This window comes from Chlamydotis macqueenii, chromosome 13, assembly GCF_036417535.1.
Source record: "Chlamydotis macqueenii isolate bChlMac1 chromosome 13, bChlMac1.mat, whole genome shotgun sequence".
Taxonomy (NCBI): domain Eukaryota; kingdom Metazoa; phylum Chordata; class Aves; order Otidiformes; family Otididae; genus Chlamydotis; species Chlamydotis macqueenii.
In genome coordinates, this window is record NC_141568.1 from 14,940,499 (window position 1) to 14,961,128 (window position 20,630).

The 20,630-nt window shown below is 51.3% G+C and overlaps 1 protein-coding gene across 4 annotated transcripts in view; it reads right to left on the reverse strand.

Annotated features, from left to right (window-relative positions):
* PLEKHG4 (pleckstrin homology and RhoGEF domain containing G4) overlaps positions 1-20,249 on the reverse strand; it is an 87,770-nt gene extending 67,521 nt beyond the window's left edge. For 2 of the 4 annotated variants that reach the window (XM_086758190.1, XM_086758187.1), the window contains exons 1-2: positions 19,683-20,249; positions 4,531-4,728 (exon numbers count right to left, since the gene is read on the reverse strand). In XM_086758190.1, the coding sequence (XP_086614316.1) occupies positions 4,531-4,728; positions 19,683-19,685 (201 nt within the window). In that variant the 5' untranslated portion in view covers positions 19,686-20,249. The remainder of the gene's footprint in view (positions 1-4,530; positions 4,729-19,682) is intronic. The other 2 variants (XM_086758191.1, XM_086758189.1) reach the window with 2 other exon arrangements.
* Between the last annotated feature and the right edge of the window lie 381 nt (positions 20,250-20,630).

A 20,630-nucleotide genomic window follows, 5' to 3' on the forward strand; every position in this document is an offset into this window, starting at 1 on the left:
AGGGTTTACAAGGGTTCACCTGGATCAGATGCAACACTTGATTTAGAAAGCTGTCATCTGGAAGCCCAAAGGCTTTAGTACTGGCAGCATTAAACTTCAGACATTTATCTTGTTTCTCTTACGTGGTCATATGGCCTTGGCAGATAAAGCAGTTTATAAGAATGCTGTATTCTGCAAGCCAGACAGATGAAAGAAAATAATTTAATTCAAATATTTTGCCATAGAGCAGAGAAACCACAGAACTGGAAGGAACCTCCTGGATCCTCACACACCTAGAAACAACAGATAAGGGCATCAAGTAATTTTTTTCCTATGTTCATCAAGCTTTACCTTCAGCCCAGCCAGGTTTCTTATCCTTACTACACCTGATGCAGAGTTGCTGAGAGGCTTGAAAGCCTGAATCATCCTTCAGATTCAGTAATTCTTCCTCCTCAACCCTGAAGCTTATGCTCTGGATGTGTTCCCATTACCTAAAATTATAAAGCCATACCATATCACCTTAATACATCTCCCTTGAGCATCTCATAGGCCTGCCTGAAGTGCCTTCTTGGTGATGCCTTTTTTTTTTAGGAGAAAAACCAAAACAAATCAAAAAAAACCACACCACCACCACCACCACATTTCATTGTTTCACTCTTTCATTGAACAAAGCATTGCAAACTACTGTGTATAATGGCATCAACACTTCCAAACTGTGCTAGAAGCATTTCTTAAAGCTAAGATCACACTTATCTTCCAGTCATGCCCCTACAGTAACCCAGTCACCTGTTCATTTTTCCTTCCAAACTGATGAACCCCAGTTTACAACAGAAATTCTGCATATTACTTTGTCAAGGCACATGCTTGCCCACTGAATCTGTTATAAAAACTTAAGTACAAAGTCTTAGAACACATCTTGTGTAATACGCTTATCACCCTCCTCCTCCTCCTCTATGCTATTGCTCATGTCTCCCAGACTGGTTTCATCACAAATATCTGTCATCTCTTACTTTTTATGCCAAGGTCATGGATGAGAAGTGATGTGTGTCTCATGACTCTTGTTTCCAAGTCAGTTTTCACTGCCGTACAAACACTCTCCCTTTCACCAGTTTGTTACCCATCTTGCAATACTTGCATAAGCCTCCATCCCTTTGACACAGTAATTAATTTTCCATATGACTCCATAATAAATCCTTTACAGAAGAGATCAGTCAACAATAAAACTCTTCTCTCTAGAGAGAGCTGTTTTATGAAAAGGCCAGTCTTATACTACCTGCCATGGAGCAAACCATATGAAAAACATTATCCAGTTTTCAATGGGTCAGTTAATTCAGTCTTTGCTCGGTGCACGTTGTTGTACGCTCAGCTTGTTTCTCTGTATTTTGTCACTAGCCCTGACTTAACAGATTCAATAAAAAGCCCTGTTATCAGACATTCAGCATTACGTGGTAACTTCTTCCATATTCCAGGATGGAGACCAGCCAGTCCTTTTTTTTTTCCAACATAATCAATTCCGTATCAGTCATGGCAGTTTTATTACTGTTCGCTCAATGCAACTCCTTACTGTTGTATCTACATGCTGTATCACTACTAAACTTGTTTTAAGGATCATGTTAACACTACCTTTATATTCTAACCTTGAACCCAGAGCAGGTTCTCCGAGTTTAACTTTCTCTATTAAGTTAAAAAGCCCTATAACCTAACACAGAGTTGCTTGGACTTCCCTTAAAGGCACAGCTAGCTAAGCTTTGTAGTCCCTCATTCTCACATCTTCTGATTTCTAAGATACAGATGCCTCTACCAGCTAGTTCCTTTCTTAGGCAGCACGGTCAAATTCAGCAAACCAAGACCTGTTCTTACAGCACACAGTTTGCAGAAGTTGCTGCTGGCTTCAGCAAGTCTCCGGCTGTACATACTTCACAAACTTTTCCATCAAGCTCAAGACTCACACAGCACCTCAGTCAATAGAGCTTGTATCTCTTCCAGAAGTGCTCAAGCCAAGTATTTTGTACATAAGGTTTTAAACAAAAACAATTTACAGTTTTCCAGAAGAGACTATACAATTACACCCTAACACCACACTACGTCAACCCCTCATCTGTCATTAGAACATCTCCTAGTAGGTATATTAAGACCATCTGTACCAAGGGCCTTTCAAGGAAAGAAGAGACAGACAAAAAAAAAAAATCAGTTCCCAAACTATTATAAATAGTTTATATGACTGAGAAGTGACACAATCAGCAGTAGCATAAACAAAGCCAAATTCCATCTGCATCTGTGACAAGGTACCTAGAGCTTCCCTCAATCTCCCTGGATTGTCACTCTAGAAGTACAACATCAGGAGTAAATGCCAGAAAGGGTCACAAGCAAGGAGGAAAGGCTCAAAGCATCCAGCTGTGCTCTCTGAAAGGCTGAGCCTGCACTCTGCCTCTTGCTGCCCGCTCTCCCAGACATTTCACACCTCAGCTGAGCCCTGGGCAGCCCCTCACTGGAGCTGACTGCCCCACCGCCCCCACCAGCCCTGCACCTTGTGGCTCCTGAGTGCCAGGAAGGCCCCAAGCTCTCCCCCATTCCGGTGACAAGAGGGTGGCTCCAAGCACAGCTCCTGCCCCTTGCCACCTCCCCAAACAGTGCTACAGGTGTAAGACAGCCCCACCATACTGGTTTCCCCCTCCAACAGTAGGCCTCAACCACCATCAGCCCCTTGCCTCCATGTCACCTGGGCCAGCCTGGGGGGCTGCCAGCACCCTGAGTCCCCCCTAGGACCCACCACCCTCACTCCTCTCCCACCTCAGGACCCACCACCCTTACTCCTCTCCCACCTCAGGGGACCCCCCCGGCCCCACCGCCCTCACCTCCTGCTCCGACAACCCCTGGCTCAGCCAAAGCCACCGTGTCCATCAAGGCAACCTCATGCTCCTATTGGCTGCGCCAGCCCCAGCTGTCCTCCCATTGGCTGTTTGGGCAGCACAAGGCCCGCCCTACCACCACACCCCATCCCACATGGGCCTGTGCCCGCGGGCATGGCTGCCCGAGGTGAGTGCGTGGCCTCACCAGCCCCAGCCCGGCTGCCCAAGGAGTGACAGCCCCCTCACTGCCCTGCAGACCCCCTCACTGGCACCCTTCCTGCCCCGACCACCTCCCCCTTGGGAGAGCAGCGCAGCGGGCCCAGCTCCCCGCAAGCCATGGCGGGGCAGAGGGCTGCGCCCAGCAGCAGGCTCACAATCCAGGCTGCTTCCCTTCCCTCCCTCCCTCCTCTCTGCCTTCTTCCCTTCCCTCCCTCCTCTCTGCCTTCTTCCCTTCCCTCCCTCCCTCCACCTCACCTGCCCAGGGCACCACCGGACGGACGCTTGGAAGCTGCCAAGATTTCAGGGAGTGGGGAAATTGCTACCTCACCTCCTCCAGCGAGGGAGGCGGTTTGGGGAAAGCCGGGAAACGTCTTGCAATAATTACCGGTTTGTACAAACTAAAAGCCTTTTGTTTCTTTAAAAGGGCCAAACCATGCTATGCCCCAGCGTGTTAGAAACGCGCTGCTAAATAAACTGAAGGAATAATTCCTATTTGAGTCTTCATGGAGAGAGAGAGCAGCTCCCCAAAATCCTTACGCGTAACCTTGGATCTTCCTATTCGGGCTGAAAGACACCACTGGCACCAAGCTGGAGGCTGGCGACAACATGGCAGGACAAACGCTGCACCAACACACTTGCAAGGTGACCAGCTCCCTGGAGCTGTTCCGTGGATCCAACATAAGTGATGGGTGTTTCCCCCCAGCACTTCACCTCCTTGAGACAAATGAGTAACTGGCTATCTCAGCTTCTATTTAATATTTTTCCTCCTCCCAGAAGTCCCTTGCCCTCCATGAGGACTTATATCGAAAGCCTGGCAGCACACTCTAGGTTTAGAAACAGGACAACTAGAACAGACTCTAGTTTTAGGTTGTTGGGGTTAGTTGGCGTTTTTTTTTCCATCTTGTAAACTTTGAGCCAAGTTTATGATGGAGGCATTTGACTCATCGTTTCTAACATTTTAGACTCCCAACTCTAAAGCACGTTAATCTTGGACTCGTTCTGACAGTAAATGTAATGTGACTCCTCAGGGCTACTGAGCCTTGCGACTGTTCCAGCAACCATCAAAGGGGAGCTGGAGTTCTGGGAAAAACACCGACCGGCAGCATTTCGCCCCACACGTCCTCCTGCCAGCAGCAGGAGCCCGACAGCTTCATCCACAGGGCCAGGGAATGGCTGGGGTTAGAAGCCACCCAAGTCAGCCATATCCAGCAAATGCTTCGCTAAACCCCTCCCTCCCTAAACCCCTTAAGCCTTCTGTTTGGTGTTCCCAGTTATGGAAGGCAAGGGCACCACTCCATATCTGATCTCTGCACAGTTAAGCTTCAATAACAATTTCTCAACTGTTTTCTAATTGTCTGCCTCCCCTCCCACCTAGGCTGCCGTACACATGCAAGCGCCTTTTGCCAGCCGTTTTACATAAGGGAGCAGAAAGAAAGCTCTCCAAGAAAGCCTTCGCAGGCCTTAGAGAGCATGATGTACTCACACAGGCATCCTGCTGAATGCACTGCAGGATGTGCTTGGCTGGAATCAGGAAGTCTATGAGGTAGCGCAGTCCATCCCCACGGTACGTCTTCTCCACCACATCAAAAACTTGGCACAGAACAGTGGCTGCGGTAGCCTCAAACGGAGGGTAGAGTGCTGATAATGTACTCTGAATGCAACCGTCCAGCGACTCCGAGTCCTGCCAAGAGAGAAAGCGTTAGCGGTACCACGGCACAATACGCGCCGGTGCCCTGATGAGCCCTACACCCAGGAGCGCAGCCATCTCCGAATGCAGGAGGAGAGAGGATCAAAGGAGCAAAGTGCTGTCCTTTCTAGTTTCTTTTGGCACCGGTGATTCCAGGTAAACAAAAAAGCTCTCCCAAAACGTGACTGAAGTGCTCGCAGAGCGCTGTGCACAGCGGCGAGATTTCCCAGCTTTTGCTTACGCAGCAAGTCCTTCTCCTGACTGCGCTGGGTGGGGCTCCTATTAAACCATTACCGCAGCACGTGAGTGCGTGCAAGCGAGCGAGAGCATCATGGGGTGGACGGATCGGTGGGACCCATGTTTCGGACACCCAGGGCTGGAGATGCTGGCCAGCACTTGGGTACGTTAGAGCCCAGCGTTACGCTCCTCAGGGGGCTGAGGGGAGCTGCAGGGGCAACAGCTGTGTTGGAGCTCCTCAGCCTGCTGTGCTCTGAAGTCCCCACGCAGGATAAGCTGCCAGAGCTGTTCGGTACCCAGGAAAGCCACTCACCAGTGCAATTCCTCATTATTCAGAGTTGTCTGCCTCTCACGAAAGGCTCACTTCAGGAGCCAGGAATTTTCTGCCACGAGAGATGCCCCATAACAGGATCTGCAGACTGCGTGTGAAGAGCATGGCCCTTTGGTGCCACATCGATACGTAGAACGCCCGTTTCCTGCCCAGGGAACAGAGGCAATGGCTTCCCTACTTCCACCTTCATTCGGGAGAGCCTGCCAGCCAGAGCCTGCCCACAGCGTCAGGGCCAATTCCAGCGCTAGAGGCCAGATTCTGATCTATTGCATGGGTGTAAGTCAAGAGAGCTTGCCAAAAGTAATTTAAAAAAAATCTGTATACGTCTGCAGAGAAGATCAGGATCCCTCCTTTCCTTTCTATTTTAGAGGGGACCCCTCTGGCTAACTTGCAGCCAGTGGGAGTGAGTTTTGCTAGAAAACCAAATGAAAGTTTACTCAGGTGTCTGGCCAGATGCTCATCTGATCTAAATCCACCTCCCTTCGCTAGAGACAGAGAAAGCATTTCAGCCGCTGGCCTAGAAGCCTTACAGCCTCCTGCAGAACAGGAACAGCTGCATGGACATGCCTGAAAACATACCTCAGTCCCACGGCAAAATTAGGAGAGAAAGTTAAACAAAGCAGTGCCACAACGGCTTACGCTGCCACTGGGGAACAGGAGGATGAAGGAATCGGGAGGAAGCAAACCGTTTCGCTGCTTCCACTCTGAGGGAGCATGTGTTCATCGGTCCAGACACCTCCACTGGCTTCAGAAAACACAGCAGCCTCAGAGGAAGCCTAAATCAACCTGCAGCCGGAGCAGAGATGATGCTCCTCACACAAGCCTTCCCATTTCTCACAGCTGCCCAGCTCAACGATCCTTAAATTCTTCCTTTAGAGGAAGAGCACAATATAAACTCCCTGCTCTGTTGTAAAGCCTTCCTGTAGGACAGCCTGTGGGATCGCACAGGAGGCACGAGGACATCCAGGCAATGGCTCCGCAATCCCTGCCTGCACCGAGCGGGTGCCAGGCAAACCACACGCTGCCCGCGGCACGGCACTGCTCCATTACTACTTCTGCTGTTTCTCCCGACGTCAGCGACAAGCAAGGCTGAACGGCAGCAGGCTCCTAAAGTGTTTGCACTCTTCTAAGAGACCAGCTGCCCCCTGCAATACCCCTCAAGGTCAATGCAACCAGATAAGCAGAGGTTAAGGAGCTATTTTTCATATTCTTAAGCTAAGGACTCAGAAAGCAGGAGGTCTATGTGCACACTTCCGAGGGTTGGATGTCAGGACCAAGCATTTAACCCTAATTCTAAATGGGCTGTTTTAAACCAGCTTCTTTCCACCCAGAAAAGAATGATATAAGTCCCCAACTTTTATTCCATTAATTGAAACGGAAAGCCTGGAAATTCCCAGACACTTGCTTCTCTGCAGGAACAGGTCTTCAGAGAAAAACTTCCAGATTGTGGAGGTCAAGAGAAAACTGCTGAGCTGACAGCCTCCAGCTCTCTGCAGAGTTCTGGTCAAGACCACCCCCACACAGGGTGCAAGGGGAGGACTCGGTAAAGTTCAGGAAATAGAAGACCAAGCAGACCAATAGGAACTGTAGGATGAGTTGCACAGACCCAAAAGGACAGCTTAAATAAGAACTCTTCCCTTTACACAGTATCCTGGACCATGAAGGGGGCTTTAGGGTAGGGAAATGGGTACCAAATCCAACATGAAGCCTCTCACAATCGGGCATATTAATAATATTGCTAAATATGGATATAACACACTGAACATTGCACATCATTCCTCTCTCACGATCTTGTGAAATGACAGAGAGAGGCCAAGCGCAGCCAGCTGAAGGCGAACACGGCTCCAGTAACCTCTCTTGACACCAAGCTGTCCCAGCAAGCATCTGTGCCCTTCTCAGATAAAACTGGCCTGACACAGGTGCTTTCCCACCCAGCACCAGCCGCCACGGAGAACCCAGCCAAGTACTTGGATGCACTATTCACAGAACTGTTTAACAACAATTCCCCTCCGACCCTCCACAGGTTCAAAAATCTCAGGCAAAACCAGCTGGGGGAGGTCTGTGCTGTCTTCTACCACCATACCTCTTCCCCTGCTTGAGCAAAATTCTTTCAGATATCAACCCTCCCCCAAATGAAATTTGTTACACTTACGATTGCAAATAAAACAAAGAAGTCAAAATATTTGCACATGAGTCAGTGCATCAGCCTAAGGTTCTCACACCATTCCTGCCGCCTTAGCAAAGCCTTCACAAGACAATTATTAACATTGGCACTGAATCAAAAATCCTTTATATGGTTAAAATAAACCAAGTCATATATTATCCTTCCTCCAGTAAAACAGAATAACCATAGCCTGTAGCCATTGCAGAGCTCAGTGCTAACAGCGCACGCCTTAGCAGGCAGGCTTTGTCTCTCTGGCTAGACCATACCATGAAACCATCATAGCCGTGCAGGCTTGGAAGGGACAGAGAAAAGCTTTCAACCCCTACCATTTGGTAGGATGAGATGTTTTCACTAATTTCTCTGCTAATTCCATATGAAAAGCCCCCAAGATGGGAGCAAATTCCCACATCCCATTGTGCTGCACATGATTGTAGCACCAGCATCCTTGGGCAGCTACAGAACAAGGATGGACACAGCCTTCCTAACCCTCCACAGATTAACATGGAGGCTCCACGGCTTTTCACGCTCCCACTCACGGGTGTCCCAGGCGTAGGACCTGCCTGGGTGGAGGGTGAAGGATGGCAGAGCCTCAGAGGCTCAGCAGCCACCTTGAAACACAGAGGATGAAACATGGCAGAGCTTGGTGCCTGCGACAGCAGCAGATTTGCTGCTCATGAACTCATTAAACCAACTCACGGTCCCATGGATGCTGCTACTTATTTGTACTAATTAACTTCTCAGATTGCAGAGGGGCCCGAGGAAAGGGTCTCAGCAAGGGCTGCTGTTTAATGCCAGAGCACAGATGGCCAGCCTCACACATCCAGCCTGCGGGCACTGCCTGCTGCCACACGTGTGGAGGAGCACAGGGAACTCATACAAACCAGCTCAAGAGACCAAGGTGATAGCATCCTGCACTCCAGAGGGTGATAAACCTGGTCTAGAGCCCATCCTACCTACAAAGCACATCACTTATCTCAAGCAGGCGATGCAGCTCCCAGCAGGCATGAGGAGAAGCCTCTGTGACGCAAGATGAGGGGACAGTGCCCAAAGAGGAGGAGAACAAGCTAAACCCAGCACGAACCCAAGGAGAGGGCACTCCTGCCCCAGCACACTTCCACTTCAGCCCATGCCTGCCTGTGCAGCCAGCCCACAGCAGCCCCCAAGAGTTGGCAGAGCCTAGAACAGAAATTTCCTGGAGAAAGCAGCCCCCTCCAGGGAATGCAGGTCTTGGGCTTCCCTGCTTCCAACAGTATTGCCACATCCCCCTCACGGGAAAGGTCCTGGGCACTTGCTCCTTTTCAGCCACCCCGCACAAAGGCAAACAAGAGCGCTTTCCAACCAAGCCAGAGAGCATCTCCCCAAGCAAAATGTGTCTTGGGACTCAAATGCTTCTTTGTCAATAGCACAGGAGGACCCATGAACTCCAGCTCACTGCCACCACTCCACCATACGCTCACCACACCTCCCAAAAGAGAAACATGCTTTTAAAATAACTCCTCTATAAATCAAGGCGCTAAATAAAGCCCAGGTTAAGGTCACGTCCGGCCATACCGGCTTTCGCTGCTCCTCAGCTGGAAGCTGGCTGCCAGTGCAGGGGCTGGAGCACAGCGAGGGAAGAGGAAAGCAGCACGTGAGGACGGGATGGGCTCCACGGGCAGAGCTGTGTGATGGAAAAAACCCAGCGCGGTCCCACCCAGGAGGGCTGGGGAGAAGGGAGAGCCCAGGAGGGCTTCACAACTGGCAGAGAGCTTGGATCTAAATAAGGGCAGAAATGAGTGGGTGCATCCCCCCACCGATATAATGGGAGTCACAGATGCTGTGAAATAAAGGGATAAAGACTGCTGTGGCAAAGCTCTGCTGCTCAGCCCTAAGAGTCCCTCTCCCCGTTGAAAACTGCAGCATGAACCAGGAGTCAGGGAGAGATGAAGTTACAAGTGCCTACGGAAAAGCCTAAAGCCAGGACTAACAAGCAGGCAGCAGGACGAGACGCCCAGGATCAGTTACAGCCCTGCTCAGGGGACACATTCACCTCTCCTGGTGCAGGCAGCTGCTGCAGAATGGGAGAGGAGCCTGCCAAAAGGCACCTGGAGTAACCAGGAACTTCTTGTGCTTTACTAGGTGCAGCGATTGACTTTTCTGCCTACCTTTGTGGGCACAGAGAGAGCTACATAGCAGCTCCAGCCACACTACATTTCTTTCTGACTCAGGACTCAACTTCTTCCTTTTTAGGACCTGCTACTCACCAATTAAGGTGAACCCTGCAGAGCCTCCGATGGGTTTGGAGAACAAGAAGTCAGCCTGCTTGGGGAGCAGGGAGAAGATCTGCAGGGCTACACACCTTGCGCAGCATCAGAATACCTATGCTCTTCCCGCAAGCGCCTGGGACAGCAACCCACGTGGCCCAGGACACCACAGGTTGTTGCAGGGAAGGGTTGCAACGCTGCTGGACCCACAAAGCCACGACAGTATTTTCCCAAAAACTCACCCAAGCAAGCTGCTAAGAAATCAGTGTTTTGCTCAGTAGTTTTGTCTATAAAACATTGAGTCTTGGTCAAGGAGAACATGAAAAGGCACTGATCTTCCCTGCTAACAGCTCAGATGCTGTCTGAAGACTCCTGAAAACCATCAGTATGGTGAGACCAGGCTAACTGCTTGGTTAACTAACTCACTCATGACTTATGGCAGACAACACTCCTTTCTAGCAGGCTGGACTGGGCCACGTAACACGCTGAGGATTCACCTTGCGGCAGGAATTTAGCTAAAGGATCTGCAGCTCTGCTCCGAGAAACCTAGACCCCCATTCTGAGCAGCCAAAGAATGAAACTACATATCCCAATGTGCCCCAGTTAAATCCAGCTCTTGCCGTGGCTTGGCAGAGCAAGGCGCATAGCTGGGCGGTGGAGCAGAGCCCGGGAGGCTGCGAGCACAGCGAGCAGTGCCCGTGGTACACCCAGCTCTGAGTCACCGAGCGGCTCGGCTTCCGCTCGGCAGGGAAGCCACACCAGGAGCTCCCGCAACTTCACCCTCCTTCTGCTGGCTGCCCAGAGCCCGGCCACGTCCTGCACGCACCCATTTTCTCCCAGCTTGGCCAGGTACCCATGGACAGTGTGAAGGCAGGACAGGGGAGACCAGACTCTATAAAGGCCGGGGGAGGAGAGATGACCCGACCCTCCCACACCCCAGAACTGGAAAGCAGAAATAACAGCAGAACTGGGCAGAGGCAGAGCTCCGAGCAGCGCAGTGCCTGCCCGTGGCTCTCAGCCAGCTTTGGGGCTGGGGGAAAAGGAGCGCGCAGCAGGCGCCCAGCGAGGCCGGGTTAGCTGGTCCCTCCGCCAGCAAAGGCGGCCGTGCTGCGCTGCTTGGCTAGGGCTGCTTGGCTCTCGGCTGACGTGAGAAAACTCATTTCCAGTAAAAACAGACCTCTGGGCTTTCCACGAAGCCTTTCCACTTTCAGACACAAAGCCGAAAGCCAGGCTGCTTTGCCTTTAAAAACGAGACATTTCTCTGTTCAAAAAGGTCTTTGGCTAAAAACAAGGCTTGTTTTTCTGACAAAATTTGAGATTTCCCACTCCACTTCTGCAGGGAGGAGAACCCTCCCAGCCCCATTTCCTGAGCAGCTCTAATCACAGCAGCAATGAGTTCAAGAGAGAAAAATCTTCCCAGAGCAAGCGCCAGCTCCCCCCTCCGCTGCTCGCTTGGAGACTCAGGGGGAGGCTGGGAGGAGGGCGCCTGCCTTCGGCACCCTGCCTGCCTCTGGGTGTTTTTCTTAAAATAATGTACTATTAAGTGGTGTGGCTATAGAGGTAGGCATTCACATTGCTGTAATTACACCACCTTCCTGTGAGATAACCAGGAACGGCTCTACCTGCTCTTTGGGCTATTGTTTCAGGCTTTTCAGGGAGCAAAGCACAGTACCCAGTTCCACTTGGGAGGAAAGCGCTTGCAATCTCACCCAGGCCAGCTTCAGTCACGGGCTCTACCTCCGAAAGCAAGCTGCCTTCTGCCTGCTGCCAGGGGATACCTTGTGTGGGGCACAGCTGTAGCCTGGCTTGGCTCCCCTGCTGCTGGGGCAGCCTATGAATAAACTGGCTCCTACAGCCTTGCAGGGAGTGGTGCTCCACAGCCGGAGCTGAGAGAATCATTTCCAGATGCCTCCCTCTGTTCCCCTGGCCCTTCTCCGGGTTGACGCGGCTGCGGCAGCCAAAGCAGCTCCTACTGGGCAGCACGCAGGATTATCATTCCAGGCACTGCAGGAAAACAAGCGCTTGGAAGCGATTAACTCATGATCTCTCATTTAATTAAACAAAGGGAAAAATGATGTATTTGCTTTTCGGCTCCAAGGTCCTGCTTTTGCGCATGCTGGAGGTCTGGGCATGCTCAGCCAGGGAAAGGCAGGCCCAAAGCTGGGCCATCACCCTGTCAGCCCAGGGCTGGTTTGTTTTCACTCAAGGGAGACATCCCAGATTGCTCTGAAAGCGAAGCGTGACCTGCGAGCCTTGGGCTTTGGAGCTAGTACATAATATATATATATATGCACACACACACCAATGCTGTCCTCCTTATGCTGGAGCAAAAGGCAGGGAACAGCAGAGAGCTGAGGCAACCTGGTACAGGTACGTCCCTGTCTCTGTACCACACTTTAGGAGGCCAAACACAGATATTAGCACGTGGCAACACAGCCGGGACCAGGGTTTGCTCCCCTCCTGCAGCCCTGCAGCCCAGCAGGATGTTTACGTGGGTCTGATACAGCAACACAAAAAGCAAACCTGCTCTTAACATACCCAAACCCCAATATTCATCCTTGCCAAAGACACATCCTGGCACAGTCCTTCGGAGAGGAAAGCCTGTGCACCTGGAGAAGCAGGGCTCCAGCACCTCATCCCCCCAGATCCCTATATTCACTCCTCTCTACCCTTTCTTTTAGGTTTTCATACTCCAGGTTCTCTGGAACAGGGCCTGTGGCTTTCTCCTTTGTCCACACAACACCCAACACATCAGGAAAGCTGCTGACAACTGCTGAACAGATTAGAGAGGCCAAACTGTGGATGAAACACTGACCCACAATCCAAGAAAGTCCTCTTATAGCCAGCGAGGAGCAGAACTGGGAAATGGAGATAAGCCTTTCCTTGCCGGGACGTGTGCCGCTCATAACGGAGCTCTCAATGAACGGAGGAGAAGGTTGGTCTTATCCAGAGCAAGGAATGAGCCCTGCTCCCACAGGCCTGTTGCTTTCTATTAGCAATAGATCAGGGAGATGATATAGGTGTTTAAAGGGCATGTGAGAGAACAGACCAAAGCCCTGTCCTTAAACAGACATCTTCCAGCTGAATCGAGGGCCTGCAAGTGCATGAGGAGAGCTGTGTATAAAACACCATCCTACAGCTGCAGACCAGCTTATTTTGGTTTAGTTTAATCAAGGGATTAAGTCCTTAATCTGAAATAACTATCTAAGCACAGATTTTTTGTGTAAAATATCATTGGTATAGATCTAACCATGCAATTAACAAAGCTGTACTCTGTGTGATACAACACTTTGAGCACTTTTAAAACACCCTTCCCAGCAATAGACTCGCGCTGGAAGAGCGCGAGCACATGGCAGCTATGGTTTCATCGCCCAGCGTTTGCTGGAAAAGCCTCCCCACCTCCTTGAGCCCCCCCAGGGCAGAGCTGCGCCCCTCTTCACTCCCACCACCAGATTGCACAGGCTGCCCTGGCTTGTGCACCAACAATCTGGCCACAGCACCATTTGCCATGGTCCAGCCAGGGATCTCCACATTCAGAGTGTCAGGTGCCTACAACAGGTCCAGACAAGGCTTGCTAAATCCTGTCAGATATCACAGACAGTGCCAAGAATTTCCCAGGTCACTTCTACACAAGACAAGTCGTGGGACATCACAGCAGACTCCCTTTCTTTACAGCACTCTTCTAGGAAATGCACTAAAAAAAAAAAAAAAAAAATCTTTCTCTCTGCTACCCAGGAGAATTGCTTGAGCTCAATCATCTTATTATTAGTTACAATATTTGCTCTGCTCTCAACTTCAGGCACTGGCATCCATCTGGCAAGCCAACCTGAGCAGTAGCGTCTTGTGCCCCATAGCATTTGTGCCTATCACCTACCAAATAACAGGGTGCCGCAGGCAGACAAAAGATTTGTTTATACCAGCCAGCAACAAAATACCCTGGGTAAGTCCTTAGCCAAACAGGTCAGCTCATTTTAACACCTTTTAGTCAGAGGCATGAAGCCATAGCAAACACCTTGTGTTCAGACATCCATCTGGGGGCATCTTACAACAGATGGGCAGCCTCCTGTGCTCAGAGAAAATTATAATCCTTCAGCAGGACAGCTGACAAGTGCCAGAAATGATCTTCACAGGGTCAGCATTTGGATTATTAGTTATGGGCCAGCTTTGCACACGTTCTGAGCTCGAGGCTGTGGCTGGACCACATGTAGATCCTACCCCTTCCTCTGAAAGGTGCTTGAGCTGCTGGACAGACTCCGGAGGGGACTGGTGGGTTCGCTATCGCTTGCAACCTCCATAACTGAGAGTGGACACCACTGAGAAAAAAAAAAAAAAAAAAAAAAATCAAGTTTGAGTTAAAAAAGAGCTCCCAGACTCAATGTGGGGGGTAGCTAACAGTCTGTGGTCCCAGTATCCCATAACAGATGAGCCATAGTTCTTTTTGGCCTTAAACATTCTGTATTACCATGTTCATGAAATACAAGTCCTGCTGCATTAACAGGGAACAGAAACCACACTGAAACCGCGTGCCAATTCCAGGAGGGGCTGGCTGATCGCATGAGAAATCAGTAAGCGTGCAAGGACCCTTCCTTGAAGGAGCACATCCCTGCACACCTTCAAGATGAGAAAGCAGCTGGCAGCAGTGACCAGATGCTGCCTCTGAGGAAGAGGCTGTGAGGAAGGATCAGCCAGAAGGACAGCGCAGGCAGCCATGGCTATGACAGCTCAGCCCTGGGCCACCACAAGAAGCATTGGTCTGTACACTGCAGGGTGAAGTACTCCTGGTCAGAGGGACCCAGATTTGCTCCAAGAATCTCCAACCCCACTGCGGTACAGACACACACATGCTCAAGCTCTCCCGCCCCTGAGCAGCCAAGCCTGGGACTTGCACTCGGATGAAAACGTTTCCCCTAGATTCAGATATGGTGCGCGCCTCCCAGAAAGTGAAGTAAATCAGTCATAAATTCAGTGCATTGCTTTTACTGAACTCCTGAGCTAGAAAGGAGTAAACACAGACTTTTAGAGCTGCTCCCTTTATAGCTTTAATAAATAAATAAATAAGAATAAAAAAAAAGTCTCATATGTCCCATTATTTCCATACATATCAAAGGAGGGTGGAGATTTAACTAGCGATTTCTAAAAGACATCTTTGTGCATAGAAGGGATGTATGCCAAAATGTGGGTGGTTATAAGCCCAAACACAAAGGAGAATACATCCACAGGCATTTTTCCCCTTGATCCATTAACGGGTCTGCATACCAGCCTCCTGAGCTTATGTGAAGGACCTTGTTCAAAAGGTAAATGTATTCAGAAAGATGACAACAGACAGCAAATAATCTACATCCTTTAACCACGCTGGAGACTCAGCAGCACTAGTTTTTTGTTGTTGGGAGTCACCGAGATTTGTGAGGCAGCCTCAGGGAAGGTATCCTCCTGATGGAACCTGCTCAGGAAGCCTCACAACTCGGTCTCCTGAAAACACTGCCACACCTAACACAGGCTGCGAAGCTCAAGGTGGACACCTAGCTCAGATCACCAGAACTCCTCAGCTTTTCTTCCCTGCACCATGCAAACCACCATCCAGCCACAGCATCAACATCCCATTTGGGGTGATCATAAGACCACATGAAGCCTCCCCTCTGCTACATCCACTGATATCCAGGAGAAACACATGCAAGTCTGTGGCTGTTCCCCATTGCTCTTCAGCTGAGCCATCTGATTCCATTCAAATCAGTAGCTGGTTGCACCAGCTAGAGCAAGGGTTCATCCTTGGCATCCCAGACTGATGGCAGGGTGGTAAATCTGAGCAGACAGAAAGACTTTCAGATTCATCCTGTGCTGCTTTGATCTCAGAAGTTTCAACTTGGTGTCCAGCGATGCAGGAGAAAAAAAAAAAAAAAAAAAAAAAAAAGGATACGTATGAAACCAGCCAAGAGTACTTATCACAAGAAAGGCTCCTTTTTTTTTTGTTCATTTTTTAATGAAAGACTAGGCCAGCCAACAGAGATGAGGCACTCAGCAGAAAGGGAAGCATGGTCAAACCTTCAGACTCAACAAGGGCACATCCACTCACTTCTCCGAGTGGCAAGCCAGGTATCATGAGTGGCATAGAAAGCACAGCACAGAGCATCCCACCAGCAGAAGCAAGCAGCCTACGCTAGCAGGCTATCCTTGTTTTTTATTGCTCTTCAGTCAGCAACACTTCTTATCCTGGTGCTGCTACTCACTGTTTCAGACCTTGGCTACATTGAACTCTGCAGAACAGGAGCAGGGGGGATTCCACATAGGTAAAGCGCCAGGAAGAAGGAAAAAAAGGTGATCTGATATTGAGTACTTACAGGTGGGCTGAGGTTATAGCTTCTGCAGAAGACACCTTGATGTTTTAACAGATTTTTCAGCACTAAAGGGGCCTGTAGCCCCTCTGTCTGTGACTGCCACCCACTCAGCACCGATGCTCAGGCGTAGGCTGTGCCCACAGTCTGTAGGATGGTTCAGTTTTGGACAGCTCGGTCACAGACAGGGTTATGCTTGAGATGAAACTAGAAAATTAGGCTCTGGGAGCTGAGAGGCCATGACTGCACTCTAGTATTTAGAGGCAGACATGCTGGCTGGCTATCTTTTCTGAAGCGACCAGCAGCAAAATGCTCACAAGGCTCTTATATTGTGATTTCTTCTGCCAGCTTTCCACCGAGGAGCAGGGTGCACTGAGCAAGGTGTGCCCTCAGGGCTGACTGCACACATGCATAGATGGCCAGCAGCATAGCCAGAGTTCAGAAAATAAGTGCCCACACTCAGTGTATGTTCTTCCTTGGACATCTGCCACATCCCACCATAAACACTTGCTGTCTTGCATTCCCTCTTGGTACTAAGAACACATTAGAGGATTGCAGGGCAGAGACCCATGGATGCAGCTGGCGTGTCACCTGCATTTAGCCATGATTTTCATTGCTACAATGAACAGCATGTTCACCTGCCCAGCTTTTTTGGAAAGAAACAGGGCATTAAGCACAAGTTGTCATCCTTGTTACCCCCAAGAAGATGCTCTCAAACCACTTCCATGTGCTCAGGATTACAGCTCGGGGCTTTGTCTGTGTTCCAACATCTTGCTCATTGCTTTGGCATAGAAATAAAGAAAGATCCCCAATGTTTAAAGCTTTTTGTGATTCCCAGACTCATTTCCTTCCCACCCCGGGAGAAGACATAACGGGAGGATAAAAAAAAGACTATATTTTCTGCTGAAACCCATCCTCTCTCCTGCTAGCACAGAGGTGCCACCTGAACTTCTCTGCAGGAAGACACCAGCATTTGCACATCTTGTGATACGCACAGGCCCTGCTCTACACATCTGTATGATGACTGGAGCATGCCACCAAATGAGAGGAGTAGCCCAGGCAAGACCAAGGCACACAGTTGTGGGAGCCTCGCTGAACTCCCGTGCTGGGTCCACAGTGCCCCAGCTACCATTGAAGAGCAGCAGCAATCACCCTAGCAAGGGTGGAAAAGCAGCCCTTGGGTCCCTGGCCAGCAGCTGCAACTTGAATGACTTCCCAGAGAGGAAGCTGTCCCTCACAACCTTAGGGCAGAGGCTGGGAACCAGACCTCCACATGGTGCAGTGGAGTGGGGCTATTGCTCGCTTTGCCTCCAGCCAGTCCACCCAGGACCACAGGGTTTTGCCTCTGCTTGGGTGGAAACTATTCCTTAAGTGGAACACACTGTGGTCCAGCCGTACGCCCTGACCATCTCCTGTGCCCCATCCAGCAGCAGGCATATGGAGGAGAAGGGCAGGTCTCCAGCCACGAAAGCCACAACGGGACGAGCAAGGTAGAGGGCACCCAGCCGAAGGTGGGTGCTCGCACCATAGGGTTGTCACAGCTTTCACACATGAAAGGCAGTTCTAGTGGAAGTGGGCTACTCTGGCCTAAGTTATCTTACACATTTGGTGCTTTAGGCACCCCCCAGCTGCCACAACCCTTTATATCCATACACACACCAGATCATGCATGAGAGACACCCCCTGAAGAGGAATCACTGTCTCACACAGAAGAGGGCACCCAGCAGTTGCACCGCACCAGTCTCCCTTCAGGAACCGAGCCTCAGAGTCCTGCAGACTGCCAGAGGCCACAGGGAAGTCTCATGCAGACCAACAGCCTGACCTACATTCACTTAGGTCCAATCCTTTTGCCTGCAGGGTTTGGTTGAGTCACCAGGACACCAAAAACTCAAATCAAACAGAACAGCTTGGAGCTACAGTCACAACGCAGCCACTCACAGATCACACCTCCCAAGCTACAGACTGGTCTAGCACAGCATTGAGAACAGACACCTGCCATGCAGTACAGATGACCACGGTGTAGTTAGCACCCAAGGCCGGGTCTGTGGTAGCTTAGCCTCTGGTTCCCGCTCCATGCAGCTGCCCAATTTAGACTCAGCACCCGAGAGGCACACGATCCCTCCTCCACAGTGATGCATAGTCCCTGCACACCCACAACCCACCATAGCACCGCTCTGCACAAAGGCCTCTCCTTCAGACAGCTTTTGTATCACACATTAGATGAAGATGAAGGACCTGAACTGGGGATGAAGCTCTTGAGAATCAGAAAGTTACCTCCAGTTTGCAGGAGCAGAGTAGCAGCAGCCAGTCTCTGCCTCAGGCCTCCCAGAGCAGAGCTTCACAAGCCCTGCTCCAGCTCCCATGGCAAAATGTAGCCCATGGGACTGCACGGGGTGGCACCTACCCCGCCCAGCCCCAGAGAGTGCTCTCCTTCGATTTCAACATCATACAGTAACCAGCATAGACCAGAAATCACCAGGAACACACTAGGGATAGGGTGAGGGAAAGAGCTCTCTTGACTGGGGTGGGGAGGTGGAAGAAGTGAGATGCCTGCAGGCCTCCACAGCAGGATGGGAGAGGAGAGCACACCACAGCTCTGACACAGCCACGTGAAGGTACAAAGGGCCACGGGGTCCTCAGCAGAGGAGCTGGAGGGTGGCAAAGGGAAGAGACATGGGTCCATGTGCTTAGCTCAGGTGGCAGAATCCAAAATTTGGGCAACTCTTCCTTCAATGAAAATCAAGCTTATCCAAGCCCAGAAGCAGAACTTTGAAGAAAAAGCAAGTCACTGCCAGGCACAGCAGCAGTGCAGGCTGCTTGTCCCCCTCACGGACTTTGTTCCCTCTGCTGTGGGGGAGCAGCCCATGACACAGCAAGACACGTCCAGGAGATTTAGGTCTGCTGGGCCCACAGGCCCCAGCCTGAGCCCAGGAACAAACCATCAGAAGCCAGACTGGTGCTTAGTGGGATGTTGCCACAGGGCTAGTAGTCTCTCCAGCCTCTGCTGCCCCAGGGCTGGGCACCTCTGTTTGCAGGGCAGCGCCAGTCTGGCTGGGCAGGGGACTGCCCTGCAGCCACTCCCAGGGAGACGGAGCGCGCTGCAGCCCACTGGGCTCGCCTGTCTTTCTCCTCCCAAAACAAGGATCCCCACATGCAGAACTTGACACTGAAAGGGAAGGATCCCTGCCTGGCTCTGGGGGTTTCTCCGAGTCCCTGGCTGCACAGGTTGGGCAGGAGAAAAGAAGCAGACACTCTCCCTTTCCCCAGGCTCTGTGATGGGGCAGTGCCCGCAGCCCCCGAGCAGGACTGGCAGAGAGCGAGGGCGGGAGGAGAGCCCAGCATCCAGGCAGCCTGAAAGACAGGGTGCTGCCTGGCCTGCCCCATCCCAACCCCTTGCTCCAGGGCTGTACCCCGATAGGCACCCCGTGGGTGACCGGTGCCAACAAGAGCCCCATGTCCCTGCAGCCACCATCTGGGGCTGGCACCCCAGGGTACAGCGTGCCATCCCAGTAACGGGAAGTGCCAGAAGAGCCGTTTCCCACTCCTGGCATTAGCACTGTGTGCTGGCCCCAGGCAGGCTGCCCCAACAGCAGCACACCCCTGCCTGCGCCCAGGACAAGAGCCCTTCGCAGAGATTTCCTTACCATGTTCCCGGCCTCCTTTATTCCCCCTCAATTCCAAAGGCAGCGTTTTTTCTCTTTTTCCTCCATGTGTGCGACGGGGTGTCTCCTCTCCCCTCCGACGTGAACCACCGAAGCACTTTGAGTTCTGGACTGTAATCCAAGCCCTCACCGCCCCCAGCACAGCTCCAACTAATCTAACTCATGACACTACCGGGGCAGAGCAGGGGACCTCGAAGGTTTCTCTGACAGCCAACTCCAGCGCTAGACGGCGGAGGGGCATAGCAAGCGCCGGGTGCCGTGTTCCTCAGCCCTGCAGGGACCTTACGGACGCCGGTGGAGCCAGCAACACTCACAGGCTGCTTCTTACAGCATTGCTGCTATCTGCGTCTCTGGCTCTCCGCACAGACCTGCTTAATGCAGATGCTCCGTAGTAGGGAGCTGCCTTCGCCCGGGAAGATGTGAATAGCTGCTAGAGGAGAACAAGCCCGCGGCAGGCGTCCCGAGAAGGTCTCCAGCTTCCCGAAGAGGTTTCCAGCAAAATCCTCTCCCCCGGCCTCCTCGCTTGCTTTTCTCCAAGTCCAGAGAAGTTTCTCTGCTCTGCAAGATCCCGAGGCAGCGCTGCAGGTTAAGCAAAATGCCGAGTAATACGAAACGAGTGCTCCGAAATATTGTTTTTCTAACTTCCAGAAGGAAAACAGAGAGGCAGTGGCCGCTTCAGGCAACAGCAACAAACTGCATTGGTGTCAGGCAAGAGATGTGGAGACCTCACCCCCTCCCAAAGGAGGAAGTAATTTAACATGGCAAGTTTCTCCACCCCCCCACCCCTTAATTGTTTAAAATGGCCAGGGGCCAAAATACTGCCCGAGCAGTGGGAGCAGTGGGGAGGGTCACCGAGCAGGCAGGCAGCAGCCTACAGAAGTGACAACGGGAAAGGGCAGAGCCACAGAAGCGGGGAGGGAGGGGAGAGGC